The sequence below is a fragment of the Phycodurus eques genome, chromosome 11 (assembly GCF_024500275.1).
Source record: "Phycodurus eques isolate BA_2022a chromosome 11, UOR_Pequ_1.1, whole genome shotgun sequence".
NCBI lineage: Eukaryota > Metazoa > Chordata > Actinopteri > Syngnathiformes > Syngnathidae > Phycodurus > Phycodurus eques.
The window spans coordinates 22,203,580-22,222,595 of record NC_084535.1 but is presented as its reverse complement, the minus strand read 5'-3'; the positions used below and the strand labels follow the sequence as shown (position 1 = coordinate 22,222,595).

Sequence of the window (19,016 nt, the reverse complement as noted above, 5' to 3'; positions counted from 1 at the left end):
AAAAAAAAAAAAAAAAAAATAAAAAAAAAACTTCCCTCGTTGGCAATCAATGAGCTATTTTTCTGCCTTGATCACAGCTAAGCGTTTTGAGCCAAGCGGAAATTAGAAGGACTGGGTGCAGTTTTTTGACTGTGCTTTAACAGCAGCCGTCACTGCTTTAATCTGCCCCCTCCCTTATTCAAACAGTGCTGCTTTCAACACTAGCAGTTGAATTCACAGTATTCTTACAGCATGTTATTTTATTCCTTCCAAAGTCAATCATAAAGCTTCAACTGATACTGCATAGGGAGTGTTGACACATTATACCCATTTCTGTCCAGTGAAAATGTCACGTGGTACTTTTGTAGTGTGTGTGTGTGTGTGTGTGTGTGTGTGTGTGTGGTAGATGAGCGGACATATACAGTGTACACAATGATTCAAAACAGGAAAGACTTGTAGACATGACTAAAATAAAAATATTTCCCCCCCGCCCCCCCTATCGCCAAGGCCATGGATAGTCAACCACAAATATTTCCTAACGCCCCTGCTGCCTATCAGGGCTGTATCTCACAATAGTGTTTCAGACAGTGAGCTTACAGCAGGCCACCAAGGTACAGATAAAGTGCTTTTTTTCCTTAATGGTTTAAATAATTACAAGTGATGGAAAACAAGGAAAAGGAGGAGGAGTGGACATATCTAAAGTTCAAAATGAAATGTAAGGGTGATATACGAAGGATGACGATCAGTATAAACATGCACTAATCTAGGTATGTCGGATAGAACACTGGTCACTCAAGAGTAGGAACAGTTACTGTCATCTGATGGAGCTGTTCACATTTTGTAGATGTTAAACAAAAGGGTAAGACTTTTTGAACCGTTACGTCAAATGTCCTTGTACAAACGGTGGATGGGCGACGGCTCGCATTTTAGACATGACAGCAGCACACTGGGATATTTTTCCAGATAAAAAGATGGATTTTGAAAATATAATAAATACATTCTGGTTCTTGTTATGTCGCTCGTTGTTCGGTTGTATCGAAATATGATTGTAGAAAAAAAAAAAAAAAACGAGGAATAGTCCCACCAGACCATGAGGTGCATGGCTTTTTTTTTTTGCTCCCATGTCCTAAACATCCCTCCACCTAGGCAGCCATTTTACAACAGTCTTGTGAAAAAGAAACGAAAGAAGAAGGGGGTGGGGGGAACAGCATATAAATAGTCGCCGAGACAACCGCACATACTCCCTTCTGGGTCTTGATGACAGGGTCTGAGAATTCACAAAAAAAAAAACTCGGAGACATCCCTTCAGCATACAGCCTCCTGGACAAGACGGAGACAAGAAAGAGCACAAAGTAAAGACAATGAGCAAACAAGGCAGGTTTCATCCTCTCTTTCGTTGGAAGTTTCAACACAGATGTGAAACCTCGATCTGAGTCTCACAATAGTCTTGCGTTTTGGAGCAACAAAATAAGCACACAATTTAAATGCTTGTCATGAGTAACAGGAAGAACAAATCACCACTCAGAAATGCAAAGTTTGGTGAAGTGTTTTTTTTTTTTTTCCCCCATAGTACTTGATGAATGAAACATTTCTACCAGTCAGTATGGATACGTGCAAATGAAGGTGACTTTCAGCTTTGTCTGGTCAGGGAGTCGCCACACCAAGTCAGTCGCATCATTTGTTTGGCACAGTTGGGCAGCAGCATGTACCACTACACTACCAGTGCGAATGAATGTTGTAAAACTAGGTCTTCAAGAAACTGAGGCTAATGGACTCCAAATGCCTGGCTAATTTATGGTCTGAAGAAAAATATGCTGTCAGCAAAGGCCTACCTACATCCATGCAGACCTCCGCTACGGGCAACTCTGGACAACATTAATACAGCACTCGTAAGAATATTTACAGAGTTACTAGAATATTTACAGAAATCCTCGCATCACTCCTATACTAATGGCCAGTGAATCGAGTAAGTTTACCTAGGTGAGCGAAGTTAGCACACAGGCTAGCACTTTAAAGTGTCTGTCTCTTTGCATTACTTCACCTATTTACATTTATAGTTGTGGTTATCCGGGTCTTCCTATGACGCACATGGGTAATAGTGGTCAGCTATGTGACCTACCTGGAAAAAAGCTTGAGGATTTCAAATACTGATGAGGAATGAGATGCAAAACCTGCGAGACAGTACTTGCCTTTCATGGCAGCACGACAGTGAGATTCGAGCTTCTAAAAATAGAGCACGTTGTGGCTGATTCTCTTTCTGACAAGGCGGGACCGTCATTTCAGTAAGCTATTTGGCTAGTTAGCGGTTAATATTAGCATTAAAGTCTGAGCGCTTACTTTTTATTTATACAAAATTAATAAATGTTGCCTATGAAAAGTTATTCCCTGTAATGTGATTGTACATTATTTTGCATAGTTTTTTATTCCATTTTACAGCGCAATAAACATCCATCCATTTTCGACACCGCTTATCCTGGTTAGGGTCGCGGGGCGCTGGAGACTACCCCAGTTGACTTCGGGCGAAAGGCAGATTACACCCCGAACTGGTCGCCAGTCGGTCGCAGGGTACATGCAATAAACATTTACAACTAAAAATGTTAAAGGGCAGAGTATCACCATTTTAATTTGCCCTATTATATAGAACCACGTCAGGCAATGCTATTACAAGCTGCAAAGTTTCTTAGAAGTAAAAATGTACTATTACCAGATCAACATTGTGAATAATCTGGATATATAAAGGTTCCAAATTATCTAATCTTTTTCCACATACTTTATACCAGTGCTGTCGCTAGGCCTATTTTAGGGAGGCTAAAGCTCCCTTAAAAATGTCTTAAGCCCCCCCAAAACGTTTTGGTTGTTAGTGGGTATTCCAAAATGTGTGTGTTAGCCCCACTAAACGATTTAGTCATTCACAAATAATCCCCCACCCCCTGCCAATCAATAGACAGCAGAGTGTATGAATGGTGGGACGAAAAACAGTGGCGGTCTAACTTTTGGCGCAGCTCGTCTAATGTCATTTTGGTGAATTTGATTGAGGTGCAGGCAGACAGATACGCAAACTTCACGGGCGTGCGGTAGATCAGACGTATTTAATTAATCAGTATATGAACAGTGGACACGGAACCCTCTGCACAATTAAACACATTATTATTAATAACATCAATATTTTATTATTTTTTAAACAATCCACTGGTGGACAATTGACGCTGCCTCGCCACACAATGTGCCCCCGCAATGTGCGGCAGGCAACTGTGAGAATGATTGCCGCCCGTAACTCTGCGCCGGCGGCTTCTCTAACTGCTCTCCGGCTTGCAATAAGCTCGGTTTGCCGCTACCACGCAACACAATGTGCGTGGAGCCAGACGCACGACACGTAGCCCAAATAACACAAACCACTTCAGGGAATATGTTTCCCCCCCCCCCCCCCCCCCCCGAGTTGTGGGCATTGTTTCAAAGCCAGTAGAAGTGGGTTTCGTTGCAATTGCACAGAATGGCCATTGCCGCATTGTCGTCTGATCCTCGAGACATCACGAGGATCAGATTTTTGAGCCTCGCCCACAAAATCAGGAAAATTTAGAAGGTGAAAAACCATATCTCAACAATGCAATACAATATTAAACGTATTGAATGTATTTAGAAACAAAACACGGATTTACATTTTGGGGTCTTAAGACAACAGGTCAGGTCAGCAAATGTTGCATTTTAGGGATTCAACAGACAAAGGTTTAAAAGCCCGATTTAGGGTTGTCTCCAAGTTCATGGCCTCTTTGAAAAACAACCGTGCCATATTTAATGCATCAGTTGGAATGTGACAGGCTAACAAACAAGAAAATTCAAAGAAACCGGATCACTTCAGCAAAGATGATAGTGTAGAGTATAATAATGCAGCGTCCAGAGCCAAAACATAGCAATAGGGTAAGCTAAGGTTATTCGGGTAAGCCAAGGTATGGATTGTTGTCATTTATTGCAACGTATACTTAAATGTGACAGTGACACGCAATGTCAAACCTATGAGCAACCAGCAGTGGTTCACATCACCTATATGGTTGTTGACTCAGCATGCTTCGAACCCTGACTGACCAAATACTAGAAATAGTACCTCCAATTGGCCAGCTGAAAAGCATCAATATTAGTGACGCACCAAAATGAAAATTCTTGGCAGAAACCTGAAACACCTAAAGAAATTAATCAAACTTTAATGTAAGCGCTTTTCATAAAACAAAGTAACACAAAGCATTTTACATTTATTATAAGATAAAAATAAATCAAGACTGACAAATATTAATTATAAAAGTATGCAAATTATTTGTAAAATTGCATTTATGGCCTATAGAACCTATCGAAACTCACTTCAAGAACAATTTGTCTGAATTTCCATATTTTTTTAAATTATGTCAAGAACATAATTACCACGGAACAGTTACTGCAGTATATTATATAATTAGATAATTTTGGATAACGTTTAATTTCACGTAATCATTACAATCGTTAATAAATTATGGCTTCAATATTTGCTATTATAATGTATTTATTGCATCAACCTTGGAATGGTGGATGCATTTGCAGCCAAATCTCTCTCGCATGCTCTTTTTATATTTCCTGTATCCAACTTTGCTGATGACATGATGCAAATTTTCCCATTGGGGGACCACTAAATGATCTATTATAAATATTTATAAATATTATTCATTCATTTTCGATACCGGCTTATCCTCACTGGGGTCACTGGCATGCTGGAGCCAATCCCAGCTATCTTCTGGCGAGAGGCGGGGTACACCCTGAACTGGTTGCCAGCCCATCGCAGGGCACACAAACAAACAACCATTCGCACTCACATTCATACCTACGGACAATTTAGAATCTTCAATCAACCTACCGTGCATGTTTTTGGGAAGTGGGAGGAAACCGGAGTACCCGGAGAAAACATACGCAGGACAGGAAGAACATGCAAACTCCACACAGGCGAGGCCGGATTTGAACACGGGTGCTCAGAACTGTGAGGTAGATGTGCTAACCAGTCGTCCACCGTGCCACCATTTACCATTATAATATTAATGTACTTTAAATTTATAGGCCCATTTTATAAAATGACGTACCAATACATTTTAGGTCCCTGTACGGCTGTTTAGCTCAGTATATTACAGTATTTTCCTCTATAAACACATACTAATTTGCCTGCTATTTTGCTCTTCAAAGTTAGCGAATCTCCACTGTTACGTGGTTTCAGTCAGACCTATGTGAGAAGTGTACTGTACCACCCAATCACATACTTTGGTGTTTTGCAACTTCATGTCACAATAGCTTAGCAATAACATTTCGTCCCAGTCTTTCTCCCGGCTTATTCTCCGTCCGTCCATCGTTTCGTGATAACTTGTCTAAAAGTGTAGTTTAGTCACTGTCATGGAGACGGAAACGCAGCTCCGCATCGTATTTAGCCGCGTTAGCTGTAGCTCATATGTAGCTGGGGCAGTGCAAAATAGCATGCAACAAACGTCGCCCCCCACAAACAGCGGAAAGCGGTTAGGTTGGGATGCTCCAGTTTGCATGATGACAGGAAGGCCACACGGGTCCCACAATTCATTGTGATATGCAAATTTCAATTATTGCAGTAATAAAGACGTTCATCTTTGTTGTTAAAGTGCGTTTATGTTACCACTAGCTTGAATGTGTGCCTGATTGAAATGTCACACTTATGGTTAATTTATGGGGCACTATGTCATTATCAAACCGTGACTGCACGTAGTCCACTATATAGACCAATATACTGACCTCCCAGTCAATTCAAATGGGTAGTGAGCAAAGCCCTTTTGCCCACACCATATAAATGCCATTTGAGCATGGTTCTGCCTAACTCAAAGTAATAAGACTCAGTAGGTGGTGGTATAATGCACACTAAAAATTGTAAGCCACTAAACGAGAGAAGAATCGAGCCTATCCAAATGGGTTGTTAAACATTGCCAAGTACTTCACTGCCATGTCAGTCAGAGATGACGCAACGTTGAGCCAGGAGTTGGCCGTCAGTACCCACATGGTCAACTACTCATAATAGTTGCTGCGATTGGCTGGCGACCAGTTCAGGTGTACCCCGCCACTCACCCGAAGATAGCTGTGATAGGCTAAAGCACGCCCGCGACCCTCATGAAGATAAGCGGAATGGAATATGAATGAATGAATAAGAATAGTTGTTAATAGCTAGCAGCCAACTTCATAGTTACTATTTTTGTCAAAAGTAGTTGTTTTTCTATTTCAACTAATACCCTTAATTTTTTGTTTTAATTTTACACATAACACTAAAACAATTTGATACAAGGTTTTATCTGCAAGGTAACTTATTACTTCCACATCATTCATCATAAATGTGCCTAAAAGTCCCATGTCATCCAAAAAAAATTTCCCCCCCCCGCTGTTTATTGCAGAACATAGATTAAAATGAATCAGTCAACTGGTTTAAGTTTGACATCTATGCGGTTTGTCAATTGTATGCAATAGCCAAATTAAAGGCAAAAGGCAGGAAAATGAGCCGATCCATTTCAGGTGCTTTGTAGTCACGCTACTGATTATTCAAGCACCTGCCCACTTGTTCGTGGTTGGTACCCACCCGCTCAACTTTGGAAAATGTCTTGCAAAGCCAAGACTTGTACTTCACATAACTTGTTAACCTCAGAGGAGTTGAGGAATAACTTGCTTCAATTCAATTTGGGTGAAAATCCTAAGCATTTCAGAACCAAAATTGTGCTGTGTTCGGCACATTTCATGGAGGATAAATTCATAAACCTCGGGGAGTACAGCGAAACCTGGAGTTGTGCCATCATGTAGGTTACCCACCTCTCCACCAGCCGTAAGTACTTTAAATTTACTTAAATCATATTCAAAAAGTAATATTTAACTAACATCACCAGCACATTTAGACAATGCTAGCATGATCAGTCAATGTGAGTTCTGCATATAGATGTATCTATCAGTATTCGGTCAGATTCAGGCCATATCTTGGCGGCTATCATGATCACAATTACAACATCATCAGTAAGGCAAAAGTAACCTATCTCACGACGGTCTCGCAAGCTGTTTTCCATATTAAAATTAAGGAGACGATCCAATTAGAGCAAAGCTTATTTACAGATTGAATATTGTATTAATGAAAAATCCCATCTCATCTGCCAGGCATTTTGGACCATTTAGGATTATTTGAAAAAGAGGCATCCTGGGCATTTCCTACCCAAATTATCTTGCAAACCCGATAATGGACGTCAAAGATTATAAAACAAACAAACACAAATTGTGGCATGCGACCTTTAAAGTGTGTTGTATTGTTTTTATGTATTAATATTACAGTAGTTAACTTATTTGTACACTGGCATGGCTTGTGAGGATTGCAAGACACTCAACACCATCACAGTTCATGTTTTTCACGTATGATGGAAAGTTGGACTCTGGAACACAATTTCAACCCTTTCTTAAGAGAAAAAGCAGTTTTGAATTTCATGCCCTGCGACTGACTGGTGGGTGTACTCTGCCTCACACATATAGTGAGCTGGGATAGATCCCATTCTAGATTTTAATTTATACATTTATAGTTTTAGAAAAACATCTCTTTTAGCAAACTGATTCAACTTTGGCATTATACCACATTGCTGGCAAAGGCAAAAAGACGTCTGAATAGTAATAACCAGTTATTTGCTTTTGAATATTGTGCTCTTATACTTCACTCAAGATTTGAAGAGCCCATCTACTATTTATTGAATTTACTAAATATGTTTGGTTCTGCATGACAGACTCACGTCACATGGATTTTCATGGAAAATACCAAAGTGACTCAAGACTCAGTTTTTCAGCTCTTGAACCAAGTACATTTCCAGCATGTGACATAGTCGTAAACCCAGTGAAGTATTGCTTGAATGGTATCTAGCATGGCAAATGCACTGAAATGTTCAAAGTCTGTCTGAATGTTTTTAGCTTGTCCTGTCAAACCTGTTTCATGTGTTTGCCTGTCCTGAAGAGGACACACTTGTAAAAGAGATTCTTAATCTCAATCAAGTTTTCCTGGCTAAATAAAGGTTATATGAGAATTGAAAAATGAAATAATCACACATAACCTCAAATGGTTTTCAACGTGTCAACTAACCTATGTGTCGCAGTGAGAAAGTAGAGATGTAATCTCTGGGCTCATGTGTCCAACAGCTTTGGCTGCCTCCAAGATGGCTCTCCGGTACATCCCTTTCTTTTTGCGGTTGAAACGAGACCTGAAGAGCTCTCTGAATGGTGAAAGTTTGGCAACAGAGAGCTGGGATGTGGTAGGGGAACCAAACCATGCCACCTTTGCCTGGGGCCACTGGGCCTCGCATGTGGCAGTCTCCTCTTTGCGGGTGCCGCTGATACTGAGGACACGTGCGGGCCACCAGGGGAAGCCATGGATTTTTCCCCACACAATATCTCCCACTGCCACAGCGTGACCTTCTTCAGTCACACATTTTGTCATGCTGCGAGTGTGAAGCCGCACAGTGAGCGGGGGCACTGTCTTGCAATCGTCCCGTGAAGGTATTGAAGATGAGGTTACGGAGAGGTCTTCACCAGGAGCCAAATCGCAGAGCTCTGGTGACGTGCCATCAGAGCTGAAGGACTTGGACTCATCTAGGCTGTCACTGCTGCAAACTGACAGGCTAGAGGAATCTGCTTTTCGCTTACGGAAATTGATGAGAAGGGTTAGGTCATTGTGGCCGCGCTCTGCTTCCTCTCCAGAACTCCCTGACCACAACTCCAGAGAGTTCTTGCCTTCCCCCGAGTCCTCAGAGTGGGTGAGGCAGGGTCCTGGTGCCCTTGGACTTCGTCTTCTGGCATCTCCTACAAGTTCCGCCTCGTACTCAACCATGCTCTCATCATGCTTTCTCTGTGGGTGTCTCAAGCGGATATTTGGAGATGGTAAATCCTGACACACTGTAGTGAACGGCCTTGTCAGTTTGAGTTTGGGAATGGATACTGTGAGACCAGAACGTCGAGCGTCTAAAATGTGTCTTTGCTCCTTGGTAGGATTAGAAGATATCTTGCCATTGTCTCCCAAGCCATTATGCGCTAGCTGCTTGGGACAGAATGGTTTTACTGAACCGTGGACTCGCGAAGGAATCTTCATGACCTCTCCCTTGCCTTGTGGAGTGCTGTATGAAATTTTTATGACTGGACTGTGGGGGATAACATCACCTCCAGGGAACTTATCCCCTTCAGCTTCACTTCTTTTGTCTTTCCTGAGCCGCTTGCTGTCAATGCTGGTGCCATTTTCCCGTCTCTTATTGTCCTTGGCTGAAACTACATCATTTTTCTTCGAGAGTTTATTAGGTGCATCTTTATCACCACCATCATCGTCACTATGTAGTGTATTCTCTTTTCTAGAGTTCTTTGTATTGTTCAAGCCATCTTTGCTGTCCTCATCACTATTCAAGGTGTTTTTGCACTTTTCACAAAGTACCTGCCGTGGCCGCAGACGGATAGTACTCATCGTCATGCGGCCGGGCTCTCGTGTCCGCCTCTTCTTCCTCTTTATGGGTCGGGGAGGGGGTTGTGGTACCCATTGGCTGTAGCTATGGCGTACCCATAAAGGATGGGGGAAAGGGGCTCCTTCAAAATAAGGAGGGTAGGACATCTGCCCAGCTGGCACTGGTGTGGGAACTGGACAAAGTGGAGGCGCAGTAGGTATACTGCTTTCGGGGAGAGTATTTTCATCCTTTGGTCTTTGTGATGCCTGGCTGGGAGATTTGGAATCTTGCTCCTCACCCTGAACTTCTGGTATTTCACAAGTTTCTTTAGATACTGCGAAGTTAACTGGTTTTGTTGTGAAATCTGGTAAACAGAAGAGCCCGGTCCTGAAATGATAAAGAGAGGAAAGAAGAATAAATCAATCAAAAATCTAGTGGTCTTTCAAGAGTAAAGTTAATTCAGCTTTGCCAAACACATTGTTCCTTTGTGGGTTTCACAGAGAGATTACATTCAGAGCTTGCTTTTATTCAACCACATCAGATGCATGTGAAGTAGTGCAAATACAACCCCAATTCCAATGAAGTTGGGATGTTGTGTTAAACATAAATAAAAACAGAATACAATGATTTGCAAATCATGTTCAACCTATATTTAATTGAATACACTATAAAGACAAGATATTTAATGTTCAAACTGATAAACTTTGTTTTTAGCAAATAATTATTAATTTAGGATTTTATGGCTGCAACACGTTCCAAAAAAAGCTGTGACAGGTGGCAAAAAAGACTGAGAAAGTTGAGGAATGCTCATCAAACACCTGTTTGGAACATCCCACAGGTGAACAGGATAATTTGGAACAGGTGGGTACCATGATTGGGTATAAAAGGAGCTTCCCTGAATTGCTCAGTCATTCACAAGCAAAGATGGGGCGTGGTTCACCTCTTTGTGAACAAATGCGTGAGAAAATAGTCGAACAGTTTCAGGACAACGTTCGTCAACGTACAATTGCAAGGAATTTAGGGATTTCATCATCTACGGTACATATCATCATCAAAAGGTTCAGAGAATCTGGAGAAATCACTGCATGTAAGCGGCAAGGCCAAAAACCAACATTAAATGCCCGTGACCTTTGATCCCTCAGGCATAAAAAACCGACATCAATGTGTAAAGGGTATCACCACATGGGCTTAGGAACACTTCAGAAAACCAATGTCAGTAAATACAGTTTGGTGCTACATCCGTAAGTGCAACTTGAAATGCTACTATGCAAAGCAAAACCGATTTATCAACACCACCCAGAAATGCTCGGCTTCTCTGGGTCCGAGCTCATCTAAGATGGACTGGTGCAAAGTGGAAAAGTGTTCTGTGGTCCAACGAGTCCACATTTCAAATTGTTTTTGGAAATTGTGGAGGTCGTGTCCTCCGGGCCAAAGCGGAAAAGAAAGTTCAAAAGCCAGCATCTGTGATGGTATGGGGCTGTGTTAGTGCCAATAGCATGGGTAACTTACACATCTGTGAAGGCACCATTAATGCTGAAAGGTACATACAGGTTTTGGAGAAACACATGCTCCCATCCAAGCAACGTCTTGTTCATGGACGTCCCTGCTTATTTCAGCAAGACAATGCCAAACCACATTCTGCACGTGTTACAACAGCGTGGCTTCGTAGTAAAAGAGTGCAGGTACTAGACTGGCCTGCCCGCAGTAAGACCTGCCTCCCATTGAAAATGTGTGGCGCATTATAAAGCGTAAAATACGACAACGGAGACCCCGGACTGTTGAATAGCTGAAGCTGTACATCAAGCAAGATTGGGAAATAATTCCATCTCCAAAGCTTCAACAATTAGTGTCCTCAGTTCCCAAACGTTTATTGAATGTTGTTAAAAGAAAAGGTGATGTAACACAGTGGTAAACATGACCCTGTCCCAGCTTTTTTGGAATGTGTTGCAGCCATAAAATTCTACGTTAATGATTTTTCGCTAAAAACAATAAGGTTTATCAGTTTGAACATTAAATATCTTGTCTTTGTAGTATATTCAATTAAATATAGGTTGAACATGATTTGCAAATCATTGTATTCTGTTTTTATTTATGTTTAACACAATGTCCCAACTTCATTGGAATTGGGGTTGTATATATAATATCGGTGTTTTACCTCAGCTAAAATAGAAACAGCCCAATGTACAGAAGACATAGTATGGGCAGAATGAAAAGAAAATCATTTATAATTTTACAAGAAAGTTATAGTATCATAAACTAATATCTGCAGAACTGTTTCACAAACAAAGAAATAGTCAATGTTTTCAACACACAACGCCATTATCAATACAGAGGGTTATGACGGGACAGTTGGATGATTTTAAGGTTACGAATGGTGTAGCGGTGCGAGAATATGTTGTCACACAGCACAAGAAGGCAGTTACCGCTGTACTTACTGTTTTAAATTTGCCTTTTTTAATACTTATGCCCTAGAAGTGTTTTCCATACATATATTTACTGTGATGATCACACGAGGGTACGGACAGCGTGCAATGAACAAGTTTGTGCAGTGGCGTAAGGATACGTTGACACGCAGCACGCGAAGGAACACTCAGTCGCCGCAGTTTTGGCCAATAAGTGTTTTTTGTATAAATATTTACTGTAATAATATTTATTATGCAATGAATATGACAGATTTAAAAGACCTTTGCATTTAGTTCTGTGAGATGATTTTGACATTCACTTGATAAATTTGTAATGTGTTCACTTAATATGACTAAGATTTTTTTGTCCCCATATTTTATTTTTGCAACTTTACGACTATGCCAAGTTGTAACCAAGTTGAACATTACCTTCTGCAAGTTGAATCTTTACTGGCGCAGGCCATAATACTTCTTTGTACAAATGTACTGTTCAAGGGTATAAAAGACCATGTAGGGGGATCTATTTTACCATTTGTTTTACTTGGACTAGACAAAGTCTCCAACCATTCTTTTCACCTGTGTGGTGAAAAACCTTCACTTGCGGGGTTTGGGGACAAACATGTAATGTCAAACTATTTTGCACTACATAGAAGATATGACAGTCTTTTGTGTTTATTTTCATAGATACCTGGCCGAATACGACCGTTATTTCTATGTTGCTTTCATGAGTAGACAAAGGCACTAAGGGATGCCCAGGACCCCCAACTTTCTTGACAGAAAAAAAAATTATAAACCCATGAACCACCTGGGATTCTGAGGTATACTCTTGATAAGGAGTCAGGAGATTGTTTTTATTTATTTACACATCCCTGTCTACTAAGGGGTTGTGAGAGATGAGATTATTAATTAGTGCACAATTAGGGACCTGGCCATCCCCTGGAGAAGAGGCAGCCACTGCTGAATAAAAGTCTCTTGATGCTTTCCCCCCCCCCCCAAGCGTACCATAAGGACATCGTGTGTAGCTCAAATCAAATGTAATTTCATGTAGTACACATGAAATGGCCTATGTGGCATTAAGAACAAGTTAAGTTATTCGGACAAAGTCAACACATTTTATGACCTTAAGATGAGGCCTATTGAAAATGACTGAAGGGTCATAGGAAAAGCAATATACATGTACTTGGGAGCAACTTTGTTCTAATCTGATTGTGCTCATCTATTAATAGGCAAACACCAGGCTCTTTTAAAAAGGTGCACAACACGAAGAAAAATGTTTACATGTAACACACACACAGAAAGAAGCAGAGAAGACATTACACATTGGTACATGGCAACAATGTATGCCTTTATGGCCCTCACATTTCAAATGGGCTGCCTTTTACCTGTCAAAAGATCAAGTTTAACATGTTTCTTTGAAGCCAAGGTATATCAAATGTCAATGATGTATGATCACATTAAATCACATATTTTATCCGTCCATACTGCTGTATTAGTAGAATGAACAAAAAGATGGCTATTTATCAGCCAAGCTACAATACCTCAGATATTTGAAAGGGAGATTCACTCAAGAGAATCAGTGATGATTTAAAAAAAAAAAAAAAAAAAAGTTTTTTTGAAACATTACATATCTAGTGAATGTCGATGGTCAGTTCCTTATTTTTAGTCCATAAGGAAGGAGCTGATGTGTATGATAAGGCTAACAATAAGCTATAGATGAACTCACTGACATTAGCTATTGTTCCTATGAAGCCATTCTCAATCTCAGTAAATGGAACAGCTATCTTGACATACATGACACCCTTGTGGTGAAATAACCGCATTCGATGATACTATTGTCAGCTGTTATTAAAAACACAACCAGGAGCTAGAATGCTAGCAAGATAGCTACAATGTCAGCTACAATAATCCCATGTATTTGTATTGAGGCCCAGGCGGCTAACTAACTAGCATCCACGCTATATTAGCCACGAGCTAAGTCAAATTAATTTGAGCCACAAACGATCAAAGTCAACATAAAAAAATGACACTCACTTTTTGTTGCAGTCAAGTAATATCCCCGTATAGCTCCTATCTCGATAGGTCAGCGTCACCAGTAGCGTATCGTTAACGATTTGATCGATAGTGACAGGTAGCCGAGAGCCGGCCAGCAGCTCCTCGGCCGCAGCCTCCATGTTTCCCGTGGTGAGGTGTCCGGCTCGGCGGTGCTCGATCCGGGCCAAGGGAGCCACGGTCGCGTCGGCTAAAGCTCCGTCTCCACCTTCGCTATTGAAGCAGGAGGCTACGGCGGGGCATAAAATGACGCCATCACCCCTACCGAGTCAATTACACCAGCACTGCCACCGCTGACATCACACTGCCTGTGCAAGCAAGAGAAGCAAAAATCTCTCAAGACAAGGCCTTCCCTTTCTCTGCCTCACTTTGACATGATCGCAGTCATTATTGGCCACCTTTTGCCTCGGAAATGTCGGCAGCTTGACGAACGCTACGGGATTTTTTACATTGTGCTTCAGGCAAAATGTAGGAACATTTATTTGAATAACCTATATTACACTTATTATAAAATATATGGTACAACAAAAAAAAAAAAAAAACACACCTTTATTTTGCTTGCGACCAATTAGCCATTTGCTCTAAAATCAACTTTTGATTCCATGTTGTGTAACATCTGATTTAAGAAAAAAAAGGTTGGGTGAAATAAGCTCTTAGTCAGTTACTGGATGTAAAGTTAGTTTATTTAGATTTATGTTTTTGTGAATATTAGAAATAGTACTGGGTTTTATGTCAATTTGGTGACATAGAAGGTCATCATGTCATATTTGTTTTTGCACTCACAGACTTACTGCAGATATTAAATATTCACTCTCAGTAGGTTTATTTATTGAAAGTGTGACTAAATTAATATATGAAAGTGACAGCAGTCACACACAAAGGGATTTGTATGGGACATACTAGTATTCTTTATTTTGAATAGAGATGTAATCCCCAAATGTCTCTTGTGAATATCGCAAAAGAATCCAGCCCAATCCTGCAATTTTCTCATCTGCCAGAAAAAGACAACAAAAAGCAATTTCAGGTCAATATCTAATGACTTCAGTATGGGTGCTTGTGTGAATGAAAAAGGACAGACGGCTTCCACATCCTGCTGCTGCAATGTGATCAGCAGCTTTGCCCCTCAGGTCTATGCATGTTCTCTGCATCTTTTTTTTTTTTTTTTTTTTTGCTCAAGCATGGGCATTGAGCTGCCTTTTCTTAGCAGACCTGGGAGGCCGAAAAAGGTCAAAGGCCTTTTATAAAATAATTCATTATGTCAGTGATTCCCAACCAAGTTGCTGTGGCACCAGCCTTGAGGGATAGTCAGGGGAGGGGGGCCACGGGAAATGATCCAATTTCACTTAATTTGCCCAGAAATTATTATTTATGAATTAAAACTAAATCTTTTGTCATCCAACTATGCCAGCGATGTAGCCTATAGTGAAAAGCAGAACACTTTAAATGTGTTTCCATTAGATGGCAGAAGGTACAATTAACCTGTGTATCCACCTGTTGCCATTCATACAACAGAATAAGCCATGACTTCCCTCGAGTGTATTAGTTTTGTGTTGCATTAAATTAATATAAACACATCTATTTGTGAGTAAATTGTGCCTAAATTGTCCTAATAAAGGTTGGGAAACACTGAATTATGTGTGTATGGAGCATCATAGCCGATTCTATTGTGAGTTGGAAAGATTAAATACACGTGACTGATGTGGCCACAGGTAAAATATTGTCTATCATGAACTTAAGGAGGTTTAACATATGTTCATTACCCAACCCCCTTAAAAACAATGCTAAATGGCACATGGAAGAGTGTGGATTTTCTTTTGCAGGCGTGGAAAAAAAAAAAGTCCACTAGGTGTCTCTAGTTTGCCGCAGGCACCATATAAAACCAAAGATCTTTTGCCAAATATCTGGCAGGTTACAAACAGTATGCAGTTTGACTTTGAAGGGTTTTGTGATGTACTGGCTTCATTTACAGATTACTGCAACAGTGTCAAGATGAAAACTGACATATCAAATAGCCCAATATTCAATACACGGTGACACTAAAGATCAAGACATACTGACATTAGAAATCAACAAATCTGTCTTTTGTAAGATTGTTATTGTATTTATGGTTGCACAATGTTGCAAAATGACACAGAAGATTCTGTGTGTAATTTATAATTGAATATCTGGGTGACAAAGAGTGGCCATATACGTGGTCCTCACACCATGGGTAAGTCAGATGTTTTGCTCTGAGGTGGACTGATGTCGTCGTCGCCGGGATCCTAATCTGTTTTTCGCACCTAGAATAGAAAAAGTTCGTATTCATTCCACTGGGAAGATATATTTTCAACCTGCGTAAAAATAACATTGTACAATAATTCTTTAGGTAGCCTCATCACAAAGGTTTTATTGTGCTACATGCCCTAATGGATACATACTGGTCTACTTTCAAGCTGCATTGGAAACCTGTCATATAGATGAAGCGGAACAAATATTATGACCACTTGCACCATCCAATAAAATCCAATACAGGGACAAGAGCAGTATCATAAAGTCTCGCTTTGCAAATATACTGCAATTATGCTCTGTTCCAGCGAGTGATTTGTCTACCCAAAGTGAATTAGTTTGGTTGTATTTTCCTGTGATGCTGTCATATTTAGAGTTGTTAGAGTGGTTTGTGATATTTTGGTTAGCTCATGTTTATGCATGAGTAATTTACAATTCAGGGTGTCCTTGATTTACGACAATTTTGTACATAAATCAGAGCGGTTTATAGTTCATCACTAATACTCCTAGTATCATGTCACAATGGTAAAAAACATCAATACTATAGTACAAAAATATAACAATATAACAGCACATAACTGTGCCACGTACATCCTGTGGAACTGTTTAGAATCAATATAGCTCTAATAAAATGACAAAAACATAACACATTTAAGTAAAATACATCATAATCACCAGAGATGCTGATTATTAAATGTATTGTGTGCAGATTTCTAGAGACCTGTTTTGCTAGACAAAGTTGGCTGTGACTAGTTTTGCTCTCGCCAACAAATTAGAGGACGGAAAAATACATTGGCGTTGTTGGCCCTGACCATTCACCACTGAGTAAATAAAAACACTTTCAGGCCATAAGTCAAAAAAAGAAAAAAGAAGAATTTAAAACAGAAAAGTACAGCATGCCTTCTTGTGGTGTGTCATAATGTACAGTATTCTTACACCGCTGCACAAACTGATTAATTGCACACTGTTCATAACCTCAAAACGCTGCAAACCAAGGACCCCTGTATTAGACAGCCCTGAGTGCAGTTCTTCACCACAGCAAACTAGTACCACAATATTATCAATCAAAATGGAGCAATATAGTCTTGCACTGGCAGTATATTTGATACACATCCTCTGCCAGTTGATTTCAGACTGTACTGTAAATGTCAAGCATGAATGCTGATAGCTCTATTTTAGCATTTCAGGATTTTTCTTTTTCCATGTGTTGGTTTATGATGGCAGGTGTAGGGCTTGTCTGCCCCCTTGTGGTACGCAGTGGCCAGATGGACTTTGGTCTTGATTATACATACAGGTAGGCGCCTACAGTACATTTATTTTGTCTTCCATGAAAATGCTCAGACTGGCTTTTCTTCTGTACGCTCTTTGATTTTGAATACCCCTTAAGAAGTCCGAGGCTTCTGTGGCTGAGCCAGATCCAGCATATTGTAATATATTATGATGAAAGAGAAACATCTTTGACCTTCAGGCTCCAAATGCTTGTTAAGGAGATGTTGAATGTTTAGCTGTGTTTGTATTAGGACACAATAAGGGTGTGTTTCCAGAACAGAATATTGTCACGGCAGGATGTAAAGACATGAAGAGCTAAGGATACATAAATACTTTTCCCTGGCTCAAGAACAGCTTGTTTGTCATCCAGTCCCATTGCAGGCTGTCTCTTTGTGTTACAAACCACACACAGAGCCAGCTCACACACATACAGCCATGCAGCGAATGATTCAGAGTGAAAGATGCTGCACCACTTGAGTTGGGGTCGTAGGGACGATGCCTTGCTCAAGGGCACCTCGACAGTAGACAGCAACCAGACTGGCATCTCTCCTGCAGCTATTTGTCATTTTTAGATTTGGTCCGTTGTGGGACTTACAGACTGAGCTACTGCCGCCCCCATACTGTATGCAACAACATTCAACAAATACGTTCACTTTTAACTCAAAATTTGGCAATATAATTAAGTAAATGATTATTTATATTTTGTTGCGATGCTTCTAGCAATACATTTTATAACATTGAGAAGCATGTTTATTATTATTTTTTTTTTAAATAATGCCGTTTTTGTAAGGCTCATGCATTTGCAAGTTGAACAACACAACCGAGAATGTGCCTCGTGCTCACTTTAAATGTGGCAATTCACTACTGCCGAAGCCAAGCCGCTTGTTCTGCTGTTGCAATGGCGTTTCGTTTGATGTATTCGTATTGTCGATTGGACTAACAAGGAAGGAACAACACAAATTAGCAATTTTACAATTTATTCTAGAAACGGATGATCATGAGTCCAGTAGTTTGTATAAGAATCATACAAAGCCACAACAGCCTACCATGATGCTAGACCCCCCCCCCCCCCCCCCCCCCCGCCCCCCCATACACCATCAGACTGCCTCCACCTAAAGGTGCTTCTCTATCGGCGCAGCAATCAGCATAGCTTTCTCCCCATTCTCTTTATTTACATTCTGATCCTGATTTCCGAATTCCATTGGCAGAATCTGGACTCATTGCTGAATACAACATTCCTCATGCATGTTCAGGATCCAGTGCAGGAGTTGCCAACAAATGACTAGGATTACTGGAACCTCAGAAGAAGAGTCAATTACAACAGGAGACTCGGCAGTTTTGCAAAGGCGGGGAAGATTTGCCATAATGGTGCAGAGCACAGTTGTGCTGTTCATCCCAAAATTGTGTGCAGCAGCCTCTCCTGTGGAGGTCTGTCTTGGCCTTCTCACAGTGATGAGTCACAGACGGCGTCTGGCAAGAGTGTGCTTCCGTTTTGAAGCCGCAGGTTATTGATCTTTTTCATCTGGCTAAAAATATTACAAAGTTGGAACTTGGAGGACTCAACTGTGTGGTATATGACGGCTCCAAG

The 19,016-nt window shown here is 40.6% G+C and overlaps 1 protein-coding gene across 2 annotated transcripts in view; it reads right to left on the bottom strand.

The window, feature by feature from the left end:
• pwwp2b (PWWP domain containing 2B) overlaps positions 1-14,197 on the bottom strand; it is a 39,138-nt gene extending 24,941 nt beyond the window's left edge. The window contains exons 1-3 of one of the 2 annotated variants that reach the window (XM_061690020.1): positions 13,877-14,197; positions 8,102-9,830; positions 32-1,299 (exon numbers count right to left, since the gene is read on the bottom strand). In XM_061690020.1, the coding sequence (XP_061546004.1) occupies positions 8,102-9,830; positions 13,877-14,016 (1,869 nt within the window). In that variant the 5' untranslated portion in view covers positions 14,017-14,197 and the 3' untranslated portion in view covers positions 32-1,299. Of the gene's footprint in view, positions 1-31; positions 1,300-8,101; positions 9,831-13,876 lie in introns of those variants that run through there. The other variant, XM_061690021.1, reaches the window with a different exon arrangement.
• Between the last annotated feature and the right edge of the window lie 4,819 nt (positions 14,198-19,016).